Here is a 21,676-nt window from a genome sequence, read left to right as displayed (position 1 = left end):
TAATTTAAGTTTAAACGAATAATTTTTGCACTGAATAATAAGTCGATAAATTATATATAAACATATATTTTTTTTATTTCCAATGTTATCTACAGTCTTTTTGTCGACAATAAGTAATGATATTATTATACTACTATTCTCTGATTACACAAATTACATTATATGAAGATAATTTACCATTGATCCGTACCAGTACTTTTATTTTACAGAGCTAAATTATACATGTGTAAATCGTGATTTATATTTCATAAATCTTGATATTCTTAGTGTTGTGTGGATTAATTTCTTTGCTAAACAATTAGGATGTTCTGTTAGTCATATAGTGTACCTTTTACAAGCGATTTCTGTTTCTTCTAACATTTCGTATAATGACGTTCTTTCTGATGATTTCGTTTGTAACAAACCATAGTGCATCGGTAATAGATCTTAAGACTTATTTTGGAATCTTCCTGATATCAATGCTTGATTTTATAACTGTACCCTAAAGTTGAATACCATATGTCCATACTGGTTTGAGTATGCTCTTTTATATTAATAGTTTATTTATAATTGACATTTTAGATTTTTTGCCCAGTAACTAGTAGTATTTTCTGAGTTGTATATTTAGTTGTTTGCGTTTGGTCCATGCATAATCTCTCCTCCATATTAGGCGACGATCCAAATGTAGTCGAAGTTATTTAGCATTGTTTGCTTGAGGTATTAGTTGGTTGTTTATATGTACTAGAGGACAAGTTACTTTTTTTAAGGTGTAAGTTATAGTCCAATCAACAGAGACAAAAAAACAGTCAATTTTGACGAAAATTCAGATATGGAAAAACTTGACGAAAATACATCAGAAATATTGTAAATAGATGCCCTATATATCATTTAAAGTGAGATTTTGCATGTTTTTCTTAATCCATTAAGGCCCAGATAAAACTGAGGCTAGATAACGCCAATCCAACTAAGCCATTCATAAGCAAACCGAAAAAAAAGTACCTCTGTTTTTTCTATTGTCATTTGTGATTGTTTGTAAAAAATTATTTAAACAAATTAAAACAAAATTTGTTATTTTGAAAAACTGATTAGAGCAATCGATTCTACTAGAAAAATCACAACGAAAACCTGTGTAACACTTTCATCAGAGTTGCATTTATTAGTGTAAATAGTTATAAAAAACGTATTATACAAAGTAGTTATGGAGTTACTTTCTATAGCCGTTTTACAATGACAGTTCATATCTTATAAAAAATTCATACATAAGTTTTAGTCGTGATTTTTCCTGTAGAATTAATTACTGCCATTAGTTTTTCAAAATAACAACTTTTGTCATAATTTGTTTCAATAATTTTTTATAAACCATTGCAAATTAGAAAAAAATACGAGTATTTTTTTTCGATTTGCCTATGAATGGCAAAGTTTGATTGGCGATATCTAACCTGTTTTACCTAGACCTTAATAAGTGAAGAGATCAAAGTTTGCAAAAACATGTTTTTGAAGCCTGTAAGCCATGGTTTGCATTTTAGATAAAAACGTCTAGATATAAGTTGTAGAGAAATTCAAAAGCTACATTTGAAGCTATTGCATGATAATTTTCGATCATTAGTTATTGCAAAAAGTACCAATAACTGTCGAAAATGGCCATTTTTAAGGTATTACATATTTATTGCAAAATTAATATATTTTAATGTTTTTGTGCTGTTAAGAGAAAGCTCTTACAATTTTATAAAATATGATCCGTCGTGCAATAGAATATATTTATTATTTGCTAAGATATTTCAATTAGTTAACTAAGAGGTGTCTAAAGTACGGAGTTCTAACTTTTTTTGGCCGAACAGATTGAATTGCAAAATGGTTCGATCTTTTTATTGAACTGTCAACTTTGGTAATTCACCAGTGTCGAATGAAAAAATTTTGTTTCTACCCATTGTTTTTAGCTTCAAAGAATGATGCATTTTGTATAAATTTTAAATATTGTGCATCCACACGTACACGCACACGCACACACATGCACAGACATGGTTAAATGAATTTCGAAATGTACTTTATGCAAGGAATAAATAAATAAAATAACTTTGAAGTTTAACAAATATTTATCTTTATTGTAACGCATCAAATTTATACATGTGCAAAAATATGCGTATTTTCATACGGAAGCAATATACTATATTACAATTATAATTTATAATTATGTAAAAATCGAATGCTATAATGTGATTTCTGAAACAATATGTTTTACTTTTACAATTCTATGTTATTTTATCACAGTTTCAAAATATATAGATGACATCAATTCATTGTTCACAGTGTTCTTTCTGAAATATATAATTTCCTTCGTTTACATACATTAAAGAAAAAAAAGTTGCAGATATTACCTGTCAAGATATTGACAGATAATATTCTGTAGGTGCCGATATTATTCTTAGTTGCAGAATTTCACTGTCAAGAAGTTTATTCAATATTAATTTAGAAGCAATGTACTGATCAGTGTGATATTTATACATATTTTTTCACATGTAAATACATATACTAAGGAATAGGATAGATTTTACACACATAAGTAGCTAGTCTTTTTTTTTGTTTTTTCAAAGTACATGGAACTTTCAATAAATCTTTTTCCAAATTTTAAAGAAAAGTTTTATTTTCATTAAAAATTTCAATTATATTTCTTAATATTTTCAGTCTTGTATAATGGCACATGTGATGTGTAATCTTGTTTCTCTTTTTCTAACAGCTTTTAAACTAACTGATCTTTTGAATCAATTGTTTGTTATATTTCATTTATCTAAAATATAGTTAAATAATTTTCATGCTACTTACAATCTATATTAAAAGTTTCAATAATTGTTACAAATATAACTCATTACATAACTTGTACACAAAATAGGTAACATTTACGCTGTGTTCAGTCAGTCAATGTACTTATGACATTGTTTTTTATCACATGACAATTTCTTGTATTCAAATCTTAGTAAATGCAATTTGAATTCGAGACAATAAATGCCAAGATCCATTGACTAACCATGTCAAATATGAAAGCATTTTTATGCATCCATTGACAGCCGAGCATAATACTTTTCATGTTCTCTTTTGTAATGCCAGAAAAAAAATGCAACGATCATTACCATCAAAATAATAAACGTCAGTACTGACAACATCAAAATTGCTAAAAGAAAAGTGACGAATTAAGATACTTATTGAAAATAAACTAAAATAAAAAATGTAAAGACTCACCTATTATAGCAATAGTATTATTACTAAAATTATAGTTTTCAAATGCCAAAAGACATTCTCTGTCCCAGTTATCAGGAATAACATCTTTTGTTAATTTAATAAATTGATTCAGAGGGCAAGCACCCAAACAACCAGGAAGTGTTAATAGGGTGGGCTCTCCAGTGGAATTTTTATAAAATATCTAGAAAAGTATTAATTACTTCTTCACTAAATCTGAGAAAGCATTGTATATCATTATAATACTCACTGTGACTACATAGTTATTTTGATTGTTAAGTCTTAATTCTATTAATAGTACTGCTGCATAAGGAGGACAGTGAGGTTCAAATACACCTAAAGTCATCATCATGTTAGCTATAGTATCATCATGAGCACTGTAAATCCATAATTTTCTATTAGGAATAAGAGCATGTTTGGACTTCAGCTTCATATGCTCAATCATATCTTTTAGCAAAGGACCTATGCATAAAAAAATTCAATGTTAATGAATTAATTTTATTTATTTAATTATTTATTTATTTATTTATTTATAATATGAAAGTTTTTTATTTAATTATCATACATACCCATTTTTAATCTTTGAAGGATTTTATTGTAAGCTTGAATTGTAAAACTCTTGGATGCTAAAGATTTCATTTTATCTGGATATACATTTTCTGTCCATGCAGGCAAAGTTTTATTATATAGTTCCTACAGTTGATATTGTTAATTATTTGACATAGTTTGCATTGCTTTTGTTTAAGGTCAAAAGAGTTATTTAATTACCTCAATGTATAAAGTATTGTATAGGTATTCAATGGTTTCTAAAGAAGATATACTCTTTCCTGTTACTTGACTCAAATATTTATACAACTCTGCGTTATCTTCATCAATCTTCTTCATTTCGGGAGAAGTTAATACTCTTTGTAATTCATAAGCATATTTATCGCAATATTTTTTTCCAGCAAGGATATGGTCTTCATTTTCTGGAATAGTATGCACTGGTATTGGCATCCATTTTTTAATATCCCAAATTTCTCCTCCAATAGGTGGATATAAACCAGCTAAGTTTGCCTCTGCTGACATTAAAGTTCTATCTACGTCAGTGCTAATTACATAGATGTCATATAGCGAATACTTTAATGGAAGTATATGAGAATAGCGATTGCGAAGCCATTTACCCAAAATCAAATGCTGATGTTTTCCAAGCTATAAAAATCACATATTGACTAACAAAAATTCTATTAAATTACTGGATATTTTAAATCAAAAAATAATATATTTGTTTACATTAGTTAGCTGACCAAATGGTACTGGCCATAAACTTTCGTTCTTGTATGGATCATTAGGATATGGTTCAACAGGTGTTCTATCTCCATGTCGAAAAAGCTGAAAAATAAAAAGATATTTTAAAACATGTTATAATCAAGCTATAAAACTTTAAATTAGTTACTTCTTAACTGTACCAAGATATTAAGGTCATTGTAAAAAAATGTAAACATCTATATCTACATGTATCTTGAGTCATTACAATAACATTATGGATAAAAGGCAAAATATTGTAAGGTTAAAAATACCTTTTAAAAATGATTTACGTTATTGAATGACATATAAAACTTACAAAACGTTTGTTTATTATAGATAAAATTTCAATATGAATTGCAGCAATTACTTATAAATTTTTCTACTTGCAGTATTTTTAGGTTATAACTTTAGCGAATAATTTTGTACTTACAATGTTAGCAAAAATAATTTTGCCAAGAATTTCATTTGAACTACCAATCTGTACAATACTTAACAATGAAATGAGTGCGAACAGCGGCATGACTGTAAATATCATGATTACAGAATTCATAAAAAATTGAAAAAAAATGCTACTTTATTTTATATAAAGAAATTACTTTTTGTCTGTTGAGAAAAGTATCTTCACGACCAGTGTTAGAGGCAGATCACAAAAAACCGACGATTTGTGCAGTAGTTCCACATTTTTACGGTCACTCGGTCACTTGTATAGCTTTCGAACTTAATTTTATCGAGACAGCAACACTCGCACAACTGGACTACTTCGCTGAAACCTGAAACGGTGCTGATATGAGTTGTATTGATATTGACGGTCGAGAAAACATGGCCGCCTACAAATTGCTTTTATGTGATTGGTGACCGTCTTATAAAGACTTTTTTACTTCTACCACCACTACCGCCAAAGCTACTCACTATATATACCAACCCATCCACCATCATCAATTCGATATGAACTGTAACATTGCAAATGCCATTTTTTACATCAATAAAACAACCTATACTGCTTGCTTTCCTTGTTTGGATACATGCTTATACGAATGAGAGAAAATGTTTTTTAAATGAATAAGTTTCCACACAAAAAATCTGAACTATTTAATTAATTTGAAAATAAGAAAACAAAGTCCAAATTTATATTCTGAAATTTATATATATTCATACTCTTGGTTGAACGTTGAATTCTTAACGCAAGATCAGTTGAGTATCCGCCCTGGTTATCAAATGCGTTGATTGGAAAATCGACTTATCGATCTGAATGGAACATAGCTGACGAAGAAGCACAGGAATGTTTGCACGCTTCTTATCCTCGCGGAAAACCTTGCTCTCTCAGTTTAATATAAGTTGAGTGTATTTGATCGATCATATATTATATAGCAATACATACATACCATCGTGAAGAAAGTTTGGCCCGCGGCACGCACTTGTGGAGTGCACAGCAAGTTCTCGGCGAGTCGAATATGCGGTCGAGTAGCCTCTGTCTTTGCATTAATATATATGCACGCATATCGTAAGTTTCCAATAACTGATAATAACTGATAATTCTTAATAACTGATCGTGGCTGAGGCTTGGCAAAATGAAGGGACAAAGATCAAAACATAGCTTCATTCCGAGCTGTATCAATCAGACCTATTCCTTGATATATGACCGATCTCGATGAAACTTCGCACGTTTGATGTTTACTTAAAGATCAACATCTCTGCTAAATGCCAATTCGTTATGTGTAGCAATTCTTTAGTCAATTATTAACAATTCAAAAGAAATTGACTGTTTTTTTAATGTGTATATTTTGGCAATTATTAAAAGTCATGCGATTGTTCTTTAAATACCAGTAAAAATATATACTTTTACAATGTACACAATGTGCCGAAGACGTGTAGTAAACAACGAATAGAGGTAACAGAAATTAGGAGCCTCGCTAACTCAATCGACTGCTGAACCTACTGTAACGACTTCACAAGGAAAACTTTAGCTATCACAGAGATGCTCAGATACAATTACCTCGTATATACAAGGTATTCTTATTAAAACAACGTCCTCCTATCAAAAAAGCTAAACGTACAGTATCAGATTAAATTGATGAGAAGTTTTTAAAATCGTTTACTTCGCGATATCTGTTATTTATGTATACTTTAGCATCTTTTTTGGATATATAGCCGTATACATCTGGTATTTCCATAATTTTTAAGATATCTTGTTAATACATTGTATATGTGTGTGCGTGCGCGTGTGGCGTGATTGTATAAAATACATGCAATAACTTTTCATGTTGGTTATTGTCCTCCCACATGATGTCTCCTCGATTAAAATAAAATGTAGAACAAATCGACGACAAAGTAATTTTTTTAAATTTTATCGTTAATTTGTTCGTGTGTATAATTCTACAATTTTCAAGATATCTTATTAAAATTTGGCGTATAAGATCGCATTCTTGTAATACGAGCGTTACATAGAGTTGGGAGAGAGCATGGCTCATGTAGTTAACAGCGTATATTATTACTTAGGCCTCGTTTGCTACGGTCGATCATAAAATTTTAATATCGAAATAATATCGTTTTCGAAGAAAATAAGTTCAATAAACACGCAGAAACGCAAACTTAAATATACATTATACATAAAGCTATTTGTAATAACTAACGAGCTATACGTATTCGAAAAAAGTTTATTTTTTCAAATTGCCGATCGAAAGGACTGTGTTGTATAAGCTTGGAATTAGGTAGAAATGCGTTGAGCTTTGTGCAAGCAACAAATGGGCAAAGTTTCATCGGAGTTGGTCATTTTAAATGATAGACCTGATCGATGTAGCTTAGAATGATCACTCATAGTGACATGTCAGTAAGCCAATCGCCTTCAAGAAAAATGACGCAAAAAAATTTGCAGCTGTTGGGCTGGGTTACAGTGGAGTGGACGGAAGGAGTTACAGGGGTCAGCACCAGCAAGAGATATTTCGGCTTTTGTCCAGCAGGTTAATTTTTAAACGAAGATTTGTATGCTATATAAATAAATTAAACGAATCTTCGTTAGAAATTTGAAATCTTAAATATTTCACTGAAGTTTGTCGCGATAACTGCCATCAGTTTTGGGATTAATGTGTATTTAAAAAAAGAATGGACTATGTCTATGTGAATTAAGTATTATCAATGACGGAAAACGTTTTCATGCTTTATTAAGTTTTTTTAATACAAATACTGCATTTTGGAGTAAACAATCCAACACAATTTTTAAATTGTCAATTTAATTATTTTATAATGTAAATATTTTAATTTAAATTTTAATTACAAAATTGTCCATACATACAGGTATTCGTATGATCGCATATTTTTTTTAGGTACGTTAAATTTTCTTACATAATAATAAATCATATAATAATAAAAAAATTTCTATGATAAAGTTAATAACGGTCATATACTTTTATAACAATTAATAAAGTTTCCTTGGTTGGTGTAATTGAAGTTCAACAGAGCATACTTGTATAGCATAAAATGTCAATTGCGTAAATGGAGAGATATTTGAATAATCTTTTATATTTTTAATTTTTTATATTATAAAGAAATATGATCAATTTGTTTCTTATATGTACAAGACACGTACACACAATATTACAATCATCGTATCGATTATATAGGTATTTATGAAAGATTATACAGAAACTGCGAAAATCCTAAGTTGCTATAGAGAGTTTCTATCACGTACTAAGGCCTTTTTACACTTGATTTTTTTTCTCATTTGAAAACTTACTGACGCGCCATGTTGAGACTTTACATCCAAAAATCAGATTTAATTGAACTCAACGCAACTCATGTAAGTTTAGAGCTACATAGAAATTTCACGTAACTACTCTATAAGATAATTTGTGGTTATCATTAAATTTGGTTTACAATTACATTTTATTTTATAAGAATAAAAGTGAAAGCTTTATTAGATCCTTTATAATGCCATTGCTATTTTTATAAGTATTTGAGTTGATCGTGAGAAAATAAAAATAAAAGTTAATTCATTAATCCAGTTTATAAAATTTTTATACTACAGTTTATCGCATTAATTGGTGTAATTTTTAACTTGTGATTATAGCTTATATACTTCATGTAGAAATATCTGATGTGCTAAAAATAAAATTATACACTTTTAGAATTTTACTCTCTATATATTATATATACGTTTATTAGAATCTTAATATATTCACCATAGTATTTACATTAATTTTAAGTAGTATACGCATAATTAATAGCACTCTGAAAAAATTTTGAATTTTGCTTTCGTAGAAAATACAATTGCATAAAGTTGTCCGCTCTTAAATCTGTTCTTCTTCGCCGGATTATATTTAATGGAAAAACAATTACAAAGTAGGTACTTTTTCTTTGTCATCATCTTCTTTTTCTTTTTCTTCTTTGCTTAAAATTCTTACAGATAATTTTTTTTGCAATCACAATCTGACGCCATTAGGCCCTACTTTTAGTGAGAATACTTTAACGATTCACAGATATTTTGATAATTACTTGTATGCACACTGTTTGATTTAAGTTTTAGATATCAGCTAGCTAATCGGAGAAGTTTTTAAAGCGTAATACTTTTCAATTTTTTCACTTGAAAAATATAATTAGCTCTTTTAGATTAGGGCGGTCGTAGAAGTCCAGCTTCTTGTAGATTAGGATTTATTTGCTATTATTCTCTTTCAAATATAATTAGAATATTAATTATTTACGAAATACCATCAGAAAAATGATGTTTTATATGATTTGTGAGAAAGTTATTCATTCATATTAATGATGTATTCTATTAATTTATAGCGATTATTCATATCATTTTTGCAACGTAAATTGAGAACAAGTTTGTCAACAGAAATTTGTCGAATAAAAACTTCTAGTATGTCTTTAAACACACTAGTTTACTTCGAATACTTTGATTTATTGATAAGAAACAGAATAATTTTATTTTAAGTTATTATAGTAACTTCTGTTTTTCATACATGCATGTCGTTATATTAAACTACCCGTACAACTTTATTATATTTTATTCGTAGTAGAATTTGTAATAATAATAACTTAGTTTTAACCTTTCTTTTCTGATAAAAATAATTATTATATGCGTGATTATAATGCATGTTGCATTTTTGATTTCAAAACAATTCTTCGCTAGATCAAGCGGAATTGTAAAGAATAATCGCAACTTGATACAGGTCAATGTAAGCAATAAACTGATCGTTTTTTTGGTAAAATAAAAGATAACCCGCTGAAAACTTATGTTTCATTGATTGCACACGTGTTCGTTTACATGCTTCTATTGTTTGACTTGATCGATAAATCATCGCCAAGCAAAAAACGTTAGGTATTTTTTGTTGTTGTATTATTACATTTTCCATATCGTGTTGTAGAATGTTGCATTAGTTTAAATTATATAATGTATTTTTTTATGAGAAATACAGAACAATTAAATTGTTCTCTTGTCACACTGGGTATGGTGTATTTTTTCAGTCTTTTATTACAAATTCTCATGTTATTTTACTGAAGAAGGAAATTTTGGTTGTTTATTTTCGTTAATGAATATAACAATAACTACTATAATCCAATAAAATAGGTACGGTATGTTTTGATGTTACGCTTTTGAAATAACGTATTCATTATAACTACAATAATTAAAGTGGAAACTAAGATTTAAATATATTAGTACAGTGCGACTCTTATCTGACAGAACCTGTTAGATTTTAGTTTTTTTAACTTGTCAGTCACAGAAACAATAATAATTATTGTTTATGTGTCACATTTTTATTATTCATTATAAAATTAAATGAATTTTACATAACGTTAAGATGTTGTGCTTAAAAGTATTAGGAAATATGAGTTGAAAATTTATTTTTCTTTTCATGTAATTCGTGTATTAGTGTACACAGGTAGAACACAGAGTTGTGACAAAAATGTTCGACGTCTGAAATGCCTTTATTGTTCATATTTTTTTATGAAGTTTATTATATAATTGTCTGTCAAGTCTATCTAAACGGAAAATTGAAAATGTTTTCTAAACTTTGGGCCGGACATCCATTATACCTGTTGATTAGTCTACAAATACTTATTACAAGGACATTTTCGTTTTTGGAGTAAATTATTTGAGAGTTGTACATGTTTAGGTTACATATTGACTCACATTTTATGTATCTTTCTTTATTCTACATAGACTGAAAAGAAAGCTGCTGGATAGCGAGGTTTTGTTGCGGAGGACGAGAAACCAACAAATGGGGTTGTACACATGAACGACAGTTTTTTACGGGCAACTGACAAGGAAAGGCAGGGAGGTATCTATCACCGATTTTCTTTAAACTTCTCATACGTGTAGATTATTAAAAATATTGGACATTTGTTATTTTTAGCTCTCCGTATGGTGATTTAGGGGATGAAAACTGGGTTGTCAATTATGTATAATTACTCTGCATTTGAGTGCCTAAGTTGCTGAGACGTTAATTTCCAATTATCATGTCTTGGTGAAAAAAAGATATTTGAACGATTCAAAATTTATTTTGAAGGAAAAGGCTTATACTTTAGGATGCATTGATAAGTTTTACCGAAAAAGATTATCTTATGATTTTCCATAATCTAAAATATGTGTAATATTTGTGTTTTTTGCACTTTTCTATGTAACGAATTTCGAATTTTCAAAACGTTTACAGTATTTTTTTTGTCATTTTTTTTTCCTTTTTTCAAATTGAAAAGTCAGTTTTGATCGGTTTGTTCAAAAGTCAGTTACACTATTCAACCTGTTATATTAGCAGAGGATAATTTGCTTTCACTTTAATTTTTACCAGAAAATGTAATAATACCAATTTCTACATCTGAAATCTGGATACTTTTCGAAAGAACTATTTTAGATGTGAATGCAAAAAGTATTTTTAAAAACACTGGAAATTCATCGGTCTTACTTTTAGATTCGTGGAGTAGGCAATACAATAATACCGTACTAGAAGTTGTACCAGAACAAGTTTAAAGATAATGACAATACTACCTGGTGCGACAGGTAATATTCAGCTTCTAGATGTGTGTTTATGGTTTTTGTTTCAAGAAGAATTTTGTAAAAAAACGATATATTATTGTTTCAATGGAATACAATATTCAAGAAATTTTATCATAAAAATGCAATCTTCGTACATAATCAGTTATATCCTCTGAGGTATCAGAATACTTTCAGTATTCATAGTTCTAAAGTAGTTATATTGATGGACTTCCAAAATTTGATAATTCTGTTGAATTTTCCTTTACCATATAAAAAGAACCTCTATGTAACTACGAAAACTACAATGCAATTATAATTTGTAGTTGTAAAAAAGTTGTGCATAAATTATTTCTTTACAGAATATTATTATTGTAAGAATTATATACCATAGTTATATAAAACAATTCTTAAAAATAACAAATATATGTATAAGATAAATAAATAGTTGTATCTGACGTATGTTAAGATGTATATGAATGTAACTATCAAGAGAAATAAATAAATAAATTTATGATCAAATGTGAAATTTCTGGAAGAAATTTTTTCAGAAATGCATATTTTTTCTTTAGAATTGAATATCATATTCGGATGTGTGATTTTCCCCAGAATTCGGATCTGCGATAAATAACAAAATGTTAACAAAACACAATGTTAACGAAAGTTAACATTTGAAATTTACAAGGGCCTATTTTGAAATTCGGATTCAAAAACTGATTTTTCAATTTGAAAGAATACTATAATTAGAACAAATAACGAGAGAAACTCTGCAAAGGTTTTAAAAATTCGAAATTCCTTACATATAAAACTAAAAGTACAAAAAACGCAATTTTTCACATATTTGAGGTTATATAACATCATAACTTAATATTTTTTTCGGTAAAATTAATCATTGCACTTTAAAGTATGAGCCTTTCCCTTCAAAATAAATTTTGAATTGTTTAAATATCTTCTTTCAGCAAGATCATTTGAATTAGGCACTTAAATGTAAGTATATATAATTGGCAATTCTGTTTTTATCCTCTATATAACTGTATGGATCATTAAAAAAAAACGTGTCGAATATTTTTGATACTCTACACATATGCAAAGTTTAAAGAAAAATTGGTGACTGACAACCTCTCTGCCTTCCCTTATGAGAGAGTACACGTACGATGCAAGTAAAAATAAAATAATCTTATCTCTTCCTCAGTATTACCCATTGAACAATCTTCAGAAAGTTTATGTAGAGGTCATAATCCAATAATAAGTAACGTACAGTTTATTAGAGATTATATGGACAAGGTGTTTTTTGTTTTTTAATTTTTTTTTTAAGAAACGATCGCCACAGGAGAAGAACAACAGCTGTGGCGTTGAATGAATGTTCTCGAGAGCGAAGCTAGTAGCGGACCACTTGGAAACTCGATTGGTCCAAGTAGGAATCAAGTTTGCACGTGGTTACTTGTATTACAAGAGACAATACAAGATTTACGAGACGCTGCACGAGTTGCGTCCTTTATCGGATCCTCGGTCGGAGTTTTCGCGAATCTGCTGAAGATGCTGCAGTTGCGCTGGCGACAGGGAGGCTTGGATGCTGGCTCGGTGCGGCGGGAGCGATTGGCGTCGCTTATTGAACGCCAGCTCGAGATTGTACTCGATGTTCGCTTGCTTCAGCAGCTCCTGGAACACGTTCGTCGTGCTCGTGTTGTCCTTAGCCGAGGCCTCGGCGAAGCCGTGCTCCCATTGCTGCGTCACCAGCTCGCGATTGACTTTTATCTCCTCCTGCGCGACACACATTTTTCATTGACCAAGCCATTTTCTTTTATTGCAAGATCGAGCGAGCGCGTGCGATTTCGCATGGCCTACTTGGTCCATTATCATTCGAAAGCTCAAACAAAGCAAAAACAAAAATAGAAAAAGAAAAAATAAGACAAAGAGAGATAATGTGCCAGCCGTTAGTCTAATACTTTTGAAAATGTTTTCCGTTCAATGTTTCTCGGCGAAAGCTTTGCCATTGTACGATACAACGTTCTCTTGAAAACAGTACGCATTGCTCTTGTCATGAGGCAGCAAAACAGTTTGGCACCTCACGAAAGATCAGCGCGATCGCGCGTGTGCATTGTGTAGGGCGTTTGCGAGCTAATTAATTCGGCGGTTAAAGGAGCCACCCGCGCCAAACGGAATTCCGCAAAAACGGTGAAGGGTCGCGGATGTCCCGCAAACGTTGTACATTGTCGAGTGGAGTTTGGTAAGCGCATCATCCGATCAAAGCCGCCTATACCGAGAAAAGCCTCTACTTATACGCTCAATTTACTTCGACGAGCTCTATGCCGTAGGATCGGTTGCGGGCGCCCTGGTCGCATTTTCGTGCCTCGCTCGCGCTGAGAAAGCTCTCCTGAAAGCTCTGACAAGACACGCTTATAATTTTCTCGCTGAAGTAGCTTACTTTGCCTTGTATGTTCGCTATATAATTGAACGCTTTGCAAGCGTTTGCAAGGTGACGTCAGTTGATTTTCATTAGGCAGACTACATCTCGTAACGGTCATGATTTGACGCGCGTTATTTACGAAAAAAGTCAACGTTATATCTACGATCCATCTTCAAGTTTGAAAGCTGTTGTGATCTTCGATGAGATTTGGATGACACGGAGAGGTGCAGCGCGAGTCGGGTGAAAATGGGGAAAGTCGTCCGTTGTGCGCGTGCTGAGAGCATCTTACGTTTTCCAGCGAGTGTATTTTTACGCTCCGACATCGGTGGACCTACTTGTATTTCTAACTTTCGGCACTGTCGCGTAAAAGGAGTTGTATATTTGTCTGTAGAAGCGGTCGTAAAGGCGAAAAGACAAGGCGCAACGAGCGGTAATAAGGAAAAGCTCTCACCATATCTTTGTCATCGCACAGGTCGATCTTGTTGGCGACGACGACAATAGGTGCCTTAGTTTTGGTGCGTACGACTTGTTCGCGCAGCTCTTCGACCTTCTTGAAGGTGCTGGGATTGCTGGCGTCATAGACAAGCACAAAGCCGTCGGATTGCTTGATCGAGACGTCCAACATCGCTGGGAATTCAAGCGAGCCCGATGTGTCCAATATGTCGAATTCAATTTTCTTGCCGCGCGGCGCATTGAATGTTGCCGGGTGTGTGTCGTCCACTGTGGCTTTGTATCTGTCGGGTATCTCCTTGTAGAGGAACTGATGGATCAGCGCGGTTTTCCCAACTTTGGAAACACCCAAGACAATCACTTTTATAGGTTTTCCGCCGTTTATCGTCTCGCCGTGTCTGCTGCCCCTGCAATTTTAACAAGTTCATTTTCTTGTGTAGAGATGCTTTCCGATTAACTACACTAGAACCAACGTGCATTTTTCTATTGACGATTTTCGGCTTTTATCGAAATGATTCAAATTGAATCCCCACGAATATGCTATTTATTTTTAAACAATTTCCTGGAATACCATGATAATTTTTATTTGATACGCGATCTATGATTTTTGTCATCGCAGTCTTGAAACGATATGGAATGAAAATAAAAAAAAACTTTTTCATAATTTTCTTTGTGAGCAATTATTTCCGTAAAGCGACCAGTCATCTGAAAGACGCATGAGCAAAGATGAATTAAGAATTTTTATTAAGTTCACTGTCACGTTATATCAAAGCACCAACATAAACTTGAGCAACTAATAGAAAGCTCTTTCGTCGAAGCAATTTACAGAAAGGATAACGGAAAATGGAACAAAAGCAGAAGATCATTTGACGTCTAGAGCGGCAAAGCGATCAATTTTTAAATAAAGTAAATGAATCACGAACGCGGTGCATTCATCTCAATCTAAAGAGGACGAGGAAAAAGCGTGCGATCGTTATGCTAATGAGTACGCGCCGTCAGAGAAAGAGAAAGAGAGAGAGGAAGAGAGGAGGGGGGGGGGGGTAGTCGGTCCATTAAAAAGCAATACGCGCGCGGCGGAAATCGCTACGAATCCACTTTGAATAACAAACGGCAAAATCTAGGCTACGCACGCGCAAACGGATTCTTCTCATTTCACTTGCGTTCCTCGTGGCTCTCGGTCGCACCGTTAAATTCCATTCAATTAATTAAGGGAGCCGTTGTATTGCAGAGGTCCCGATCCCCATCCATCTCGAGCTTCGAGCTTCGCCCTTAACTGTTCTTTACGGCGATTTTATTCGGAAGTGCGCGCGCGGCGTTGCTCATGGCGCTCGTTTGCTCTCGTTTCGCAAGCCTCGGAATTCGGAATAGCCGACGCACCCCGCGCGCACAAATGCAAGTCAACGGTGCGTGTAGCAGCTTTCTCTCGCTCTTCGGTATTCAGCTGCGAAGTGAAACGTGCACGCTGATCAAGGGAGAGTGCGCGGCGCGATGGTAACGATCGCCGCCTCCCTTATCATTTCGTTTCGCTCGCTTATAATTCTCTCCCTCTTTTATTTTTTCTACACAAAAGCGCGCGACTCGGCTCAAAGGCTCCCGTATTAAAGCCCTGGAAGCGAAGGTGTCCTAAGGGCCTGTTCTCTTACTCGCCGAAGAAGTATCATAAGCTTCTTTCGAGAGCGAGCGGTGATCAAAGCTTGGCTCGGATTAGAGCTTGCGGCTGCTTTGAACGCCGCAACTTTGTCAATGCACGGATTCTCTCTGTATGCTTCGATTTTCCTAGCGGATCTCGTAATACGCTTTTTGCAAAGGCAATATGCGAATTCCATTTATTTTTACACTTGATTAGAAATTCATCGTGGCTAGGCAATTCATTTATCCGATGGTATGTAAATATGTTTTCTTTTACTTTTTATATTTTGGAACAAATACCTCATTATTTCATTGCCATAGCTACTTTAATATTTCTGTGCTATCCTTTTCTTCAACGGATGGACGGTACTATGCATTGAATTATTTTCTATTAATAAATTATTCAAAATACACTAGCATGCCCATGGCGAATTCGTTAAAATTTTTCATTTTACAATTACGTAGTTTTTAATTGTAACGAAGTTTTTAAAAAAAGTTAATAGAAACATTTTTAATTAAATCCATTGATCAAAGTGAATGTTATAACAATACATCCAATTTACTATAATACGTTTCTTCGCCACATTTTAAGCTAAAGGATACCAAATGCTAATGCAAAATATTAAAACGTATTTCGTATAGAAGAAGAGGAATATTGCCCGCAGAATCTTGAAATATTTGGAGACGTGTATATAATTCATATCCCTATTGTACAGTCTATGCAATCTCGTTGCACGCGCCGAGGGCAATAGCAATTTGGAGATTGTTACAATGGAGGTACTGCACGCAAGAAATGCCTTTGTACCTCGAGTGCCTATGAGATCCATCCTCGGAGTTGTTCCTCATCGACGACGGCTGCAAGCTGAGACGCCTGGCGAGCGGGAAGCGACCCATCATTATCTGAATTTTTCGACTCTGCAACACAAAGAAAACGAATATTTTCATCAGGCTGTTCATTGCGATGTGTCTATGTGTTTTTTTTATCAAGAAAATGAATTGGAATTGTCAACGAGCCGGCAATGAACGTCTGTCTTGTTCACCAAAATCGCGAAAATACATTATTGAGGAACTCATTCTATACGGTTGAAGTGACCAGTGTCAAAAAAGGAAAAAAATAAACATTTGTCGTAAACCAATGACCCGCATACGTAGTCTGTATAGAAGTTGTTGTTCTTTCATTGTGTATTATGAATCGCTGTTGACGTGGGTTGAAGGTAAGTAGGGATAAACGAGAGTCGTGAAAATTACGATTTAAAACGTAAATGCGGGCTCTCGCGAGATTGATGCAATCACTTGCCGAGGTATCCTATGCGATGGTAAATATGCATAAATGCTGTCGCTTCTACATAAGGGACTATTGCCACTCGCAACAGAGTCTGCCTCGGTGAGAAAAATCTCTTAAGAGCAGGAAATGCAAGCTCGGCCTATCGCAAAAACAGGAGAGTCGCGCATGTTAAACCACACTTTACCTCCGCTCTTTCTTTTTTAGGCGACTCGCTGGAATCGAAAATCCAAAAAAAACCCTGTCTCGATCGATCGATCAAGAATTCAATGTAAAGCAGCGCATATCCAAATTCCACAAGTCTCCGCTCCTTGGGTCGAATCTTGTATGCGATGCGCTCGAGCGCCTTCCAGTTATAGCTTTCGTAGGTGACTATCTCAGCGGATTATTTCAAATTATAGTCGACCGGCGTATCGCTGAAGTGGCTCGTCCGAAATTAGACGTGTTGAGCTTGTGCTGTGACGATCTAAAGTTCCGTTCGGCCAATTACTCGGAAGATTGTTTGTATCCACGTATGCAACATATTTGCTCTTTTATTCGAGTCGTAAAAGCTTCGATGATTCTAATCTGGTACTCGCGTAACGACGCTCTTCGAATGTATTTCGTTGCTCTCCGTTACACGAGGGTTTGAATCTAATGCGTAGAACTGTAATTTCACAACGCGCGTTAAAAAAAAAAAAAAGTAAACTTTCACTTCCCATCCCCTACGATTTCTTTCGATAGATAGCGCTTCTCCCAGGCAGAGAGTGGACGACTCGATAGATATAAAAAGCCAAACACCGCGCGCTTATAAAAGAGAGTTTGTCTCGCTTTTCGCGTCGTGGGAGCAGAGCACTATGTGAAATAGGATCACCCGTTGAAAACAAGTCCGACAGAAGTAAAGCGGCTTGCTTGCGAGGGGCAGCTGAACGATCAACTTTTTGCTCGTTGTCAGCTACTACGCTTTTAAGAGCCGACGATACCAATCCGTGAGTGCGTAGCTCGCAAAAGTACATTCTAGTTATTCGTGCGTGTTACATATTTTTTAAATACGCGCTCTCGGTTCCAGACAAAGCGAGCGTTTCGGTAGCTGTTGCTTTTCCAACAAATAACGGCCGCGTTAATTCGCATTCACTGGGGCGTACGTGGCTTCGCAGCCAACGAATCGTCGCTGCAAACAAACGAAAACGAAAATTCTCCTTGCCATCAATTTTTCAGGCAAACGATTAGGGCGCGTGTGCGCGCACAACACACTCTATTAATCAGCGAGACTACAACCAGCATTTGCTCGACGCGACGTCTCTCGACACTCCTCAAATTCAATCGTGGACTTGGACAAAGTTCTTCTCATTTCTTTCTCGTTCTCTACTCTCCCCCCTTCCGCCCCCCTATCTCCACGATTTCTTGTCCTTCCTGACAATTGCCACTTCAAGATGAAACACGTGGTTGGACCCTCGTGCTCCCGTTCGGATCTCGCACGCGCGGCAAGAGCGAATTTCATTTCATCGCTGATGAAGGAGCTCTGATCTCATCGATGATTGCTGCCACACCCTCCTTCTCTTCCCGACAACTCGATCAAATCTCTTTCTGGGGTTTACTTTCGTGATCTTCGATGCGGATGCCTCTTCGAGGAGTGTGCTGCAGCGTGAAACTGTTACACTCGTGCGCGTGTCTTTTCTCGTGTGTAACGATGATTAACCGAGGCTTTGATCATTCTACGGGCTGGATTATCAGTATCTTTTGAATGCCGCGTCAATGTAACGTAGATATATGTACAAAGTAAATATACAAATAACGTCGGGCTGCGGCTTCTATGACGCGTGGCAGCGTCAAATCACGGATATTTAAAAGTGGAGCGATACGACAAGTTGATCGATCCATCGTCCGATGACGGATAAGAGTTTGTTTGAACGGCGATCTATTCGGAGTGCGAGGATCGCGCGTAAATTTTGATCGCAACGCGTTCCCGCTTTCCCGACGGTTTGCGTAAATGGATGTCGGATAGAACGTGCGAGGCGAATCGAGAGCAAATGATCAAAATTGAAATGCACGGAGCAGCGAGGTAAATAAAATACGTAACGCGCTGTCGCCGTGCCTGGGAACTATCTGCGTGGCATAGATCATTTCTTTGGGACTTTCGAAAGTCGAGATTACTAGTGATTTTTGTCCCGGTGACGGCGTAACATCGATTAATTATACTTTCGATAACCTAGTACATGCGGTTAGTTTGTCTGAAGTTTGCCTTTCATTCCGATGAGTCGGAGCTTAATTTTACACGAGGCATAAAAATTTACTGCACCTAGCGGCATGACTGTGCACTATTATTATTTATTGCATCTTGGATTCATTACCGTTCAATGTGACCTAACATTACGACTATTGTTTTGCGCATTGAATCGATAGCAGTTTCAACAAATTGGAAATTTGTTTTCCAAACAGTATTGATCTTTTTTATTTGTCTGTGGTTTCTTTTTACGAGTGTTAATATTTAATGACGTAAAGGCTTTCATAAACTGAGTCGTAAGATAAGTTGGTTCTATCATTTTATGAAGATTCTTTGAATCAAAAAGAAAATTGTTTTACTAATAAAGATAATGGAAACTTTTCATTAGCGAAGAGTAAAATTAAGCCACAAGAGTACAAAAGCACATATTGACTTACATAACATGATGGGTATTGAATGTCTAGTCGACTGATTGCTTCTAAGGTTTCGGTAAACATTTTAGTTTTGAATGATAACTAACTAACTAACTCTTTTGTACCTTATCTTACATTGTATATTTATTTTAATTTTAGTCTAATGAGAACTGCGAAAAATTGGATAAAGTGGAAACTTCGTATGTTATCTTATAGGTAATAAGTTAAAAGCAAGATCACCAGTGTTATTATTATTTTAATTATTTTCCCTTATGTAAAGACAATTATTCAATCAATTATTTCAAATACATTATTTTAGCTTATCCGAGCTAATCAAACAATTACCATCCTCCATCAACGCGTATCTTAACATTCGAAGATTACGATCGTTCGCAGCCCAAAAACAATCCAGATGCCCGAGAAGAAGTGAATCCCGGGAAGAAAAATAGCCGTAGCAGGTCGCGCGCCTATCCCACGCGAATGTTCGTCCTTCCGCATGCACGCAGCAGACGCACACGATGGTGCAACAAACGACGCGCGCGCGCCTATTGCCACACGGCCAACTTACACAGCCGGCGGCCAGCTGCGCGTGCACACGTCGCAGTCGCGTGCGAGAACCGAGGTGACGCGCGTTGTTTCCAAACACACGTTGGAGAGTTAGTTAACTGGCCGACGCGCGAGCGGCGCTTTGACTCGAGCTAACGCGACATGCAAACTTCGCAGCCTCCGCGCGCGGAAAAGTTGTCGGGAGTTTAGAGCTTCCGCGTGCACGGAGGCGCGTTAAAGTTTGCCCCCCCCCCCCACCCTCGCCCTTTGTAATTAATTGCGCGTGGCGCCGCTAGAGAGCTTTCACTCTCTACTATAGCCACGGCGTTTGTCGTCATTGAATCACGCCGCGCGAACGCGACAACGCTTCCAAGATTAATTTCGACGCGAGGACTAATACAGCTACGTCTCGTTCGAAGGATTTTGGCCAATTCGCGTCGTATACGTATGCGCTCTGATGACTGTCGACTAATTCAATGCCAATTATTGTTTGGCGTTCCGCCTTCGTGATTGACATCTTCATTGTGTCGTTTCAAGCTTTCGCAGTTCCATCACTTGTCGAATCAATTTTTGAAAATCATCAACATTCATAATTGACTAACAACTCCAATATTTTTAATACCAAGTAAGGGGTATCTAACGACGCACATCTTTCGCCTCTTTGGCTACTTGCTATTTATTTAATTAAGCAACGTTAGTATACATTGAGCAACTGTGACTGCCAATCAAATTTAATGGAATTCACAATTAGATGTATATTACAATGCCTTTATATTTGTAAAATGGAGCAGCTGAAATATTATCGCAGTATCAATAAGACATCACCCAAATGGTCTCACCACCCCTACGCACGCGTACAATAAGTTCTATCTATTCTGTCACGAAGAAAGTGTACCCCTTGTGACGTGAGAATCGATTTCACCAAAGTGTGCCCCTGATCGCACGTATAAATTATTTACAAAGGGAAATTCAGAAGGCATATATGATGCAACTCCACTGAAAAAATTGTAATCCTAACCAACGAGCGCGGCGGAACGTACGCGAGAGAACGGGTAAACTGGCTCACTCGAACATACACTCTCGTTAATACGAATACTCGGTATCTCTTCGCTATAATTGTCAGGCATATCGATACACAGAATTTCGATTTGCGAATGATCGAAAATCCAAAAACGTGCGTGGGGGCAACTCGCACTAATTCAAGCGTCGAGTCATCAAGGCTTATTGCCCGGACCGACTTCCCGATGACGCGCGCGACGATGCTCGCCGAGCCGCGCGTCTA

At 35.0% G+C, this 21,676-nt stretch overlaps 2 protein-coding genes across 5 annotated transcripts in view; both read right to left on the bottom strand.

The window, feature by feature from the left end:
• Positions 1-972: 972 nt before the first annotated feature.
• Positions 973-5,960, bottom strand: LOC131673025 (prostatic acid phosphatase-like). Of its 3 annotated transcripts, none has more exons than XM_058950659.1 (9): positions 5,880-5,960; positions 5,094-5,267; positions 4,928-5,019; positions 4,483-4,581; positions 3,979-4,401; positions 3,780-3,903; positions 3,461-3,672; positions 3,214-3,394; positions 973-3,145 (listed from the first exon to the last, which is right to left on the bottom strand). In XM_058950659.1, the coding sequence occupies exons 3-9, from the start codon at positions 5,015-5,017 to the stop codon at positions 3,024-3,026; spliced, it is 1,251 nt and encodes a 416-aa protein (XP_058806642.1). In that variant the 5' UTR covers positions 5,018-5,019; positions 5,094-5,267; positions 5,880-5,960; the 3' UTR covers positions 973-3,023. The 3 variants fall into 3 exon arrangements, with proteins under 3 accessions (XP_058806642.1, XP_058806643.1, XP_058806641.1); XM_058950660.1 differs by lacking the exon at positions 5,880-5,960 and adding an exon at positions 5,407-5,425; XM_058950658.1 differs by lacking the exon at positions 5,880-5,960 and having other exon boundaries at positions 5,094-5,335.
• Positions 5,961-7,645: 1,685 nt separating this feature from the next.
• LOC131673038 (ras-related protein Rap-2c) overlaps positions 7,646-21,676 on the bottom strand; it is a 54,863-nt gene continuing 40,832 nt past the window's right edge. For both annotated transcript variants that reach the window (XM_058950683.1, XM_058950684.1), the window contains 3 exons: positions 16,756-16,865; positions 14,323-14,728; positions 7,646-13,225 (listed from right to left, as the gene is read on the bottom strand). In XM_058950683.1, coding sequence (XP_058806666.1) covers positions 12,932-13,225; positions 14,323-14,728; positions 16,756-16,847 — 792 coding nt within the window. In that variant the 5' untranslated portion in view covers positions 16,848-16,865 and the 3' untranslated portion in view covers positions 7,646-12,931. The remainder of the gene's footprint in view (positions 13,226-14,322; positions 14,729-16,755; positions 16,866-21,676) is intronic.

Source organism: Phymastichus coffea, unplaced genomic scaffold (genome assembly GCF_024137745.1).
Source record: "Phymastichus coffea isolate CEN01 unplaced genomic scaffold, Cenicafe_Pcof_1.1 PCOF00165, whole genome shotgun sequence".
NCBI classification, from domain to species: domain Eukaryota; kingdom Metazoa; phylum Arthropoda; class Insecta; order Hymenoptera; family Eulophidae; genus Phymastichus; species Phymastichus coffea.
This window is presented reverse-complemented; position numbering and strand designations above follow the sequence as displayed.

What these genes read in the sequence shown, in the direction of transcription:
- LOC131673025 (XM_058950659.1), bottom strand. Translation starts at nt 5,017, where the DNA reads ATGCCGCTGTTCGCACTCATTTCATTGTTAAGTATTGTACAGATTGGT. An exon ending in AAATTATTTTTGCTAACATT is followed by an intron (nt 4,582 to 4,927) that starts GTAAGTACAAAA and finishes TTTATTTTTCAG; the next exon opens with CTTTTTCGACATGGAGATAG. An exon ending in AAAATAACTATGTAGTCACA is followed by an intron (nt 3,395 to 3,460) that starts GTGAGTATTATA and finishes ATACTTTTCTAG; the next exon opens with ATATTTTATAAAAATTCCAC.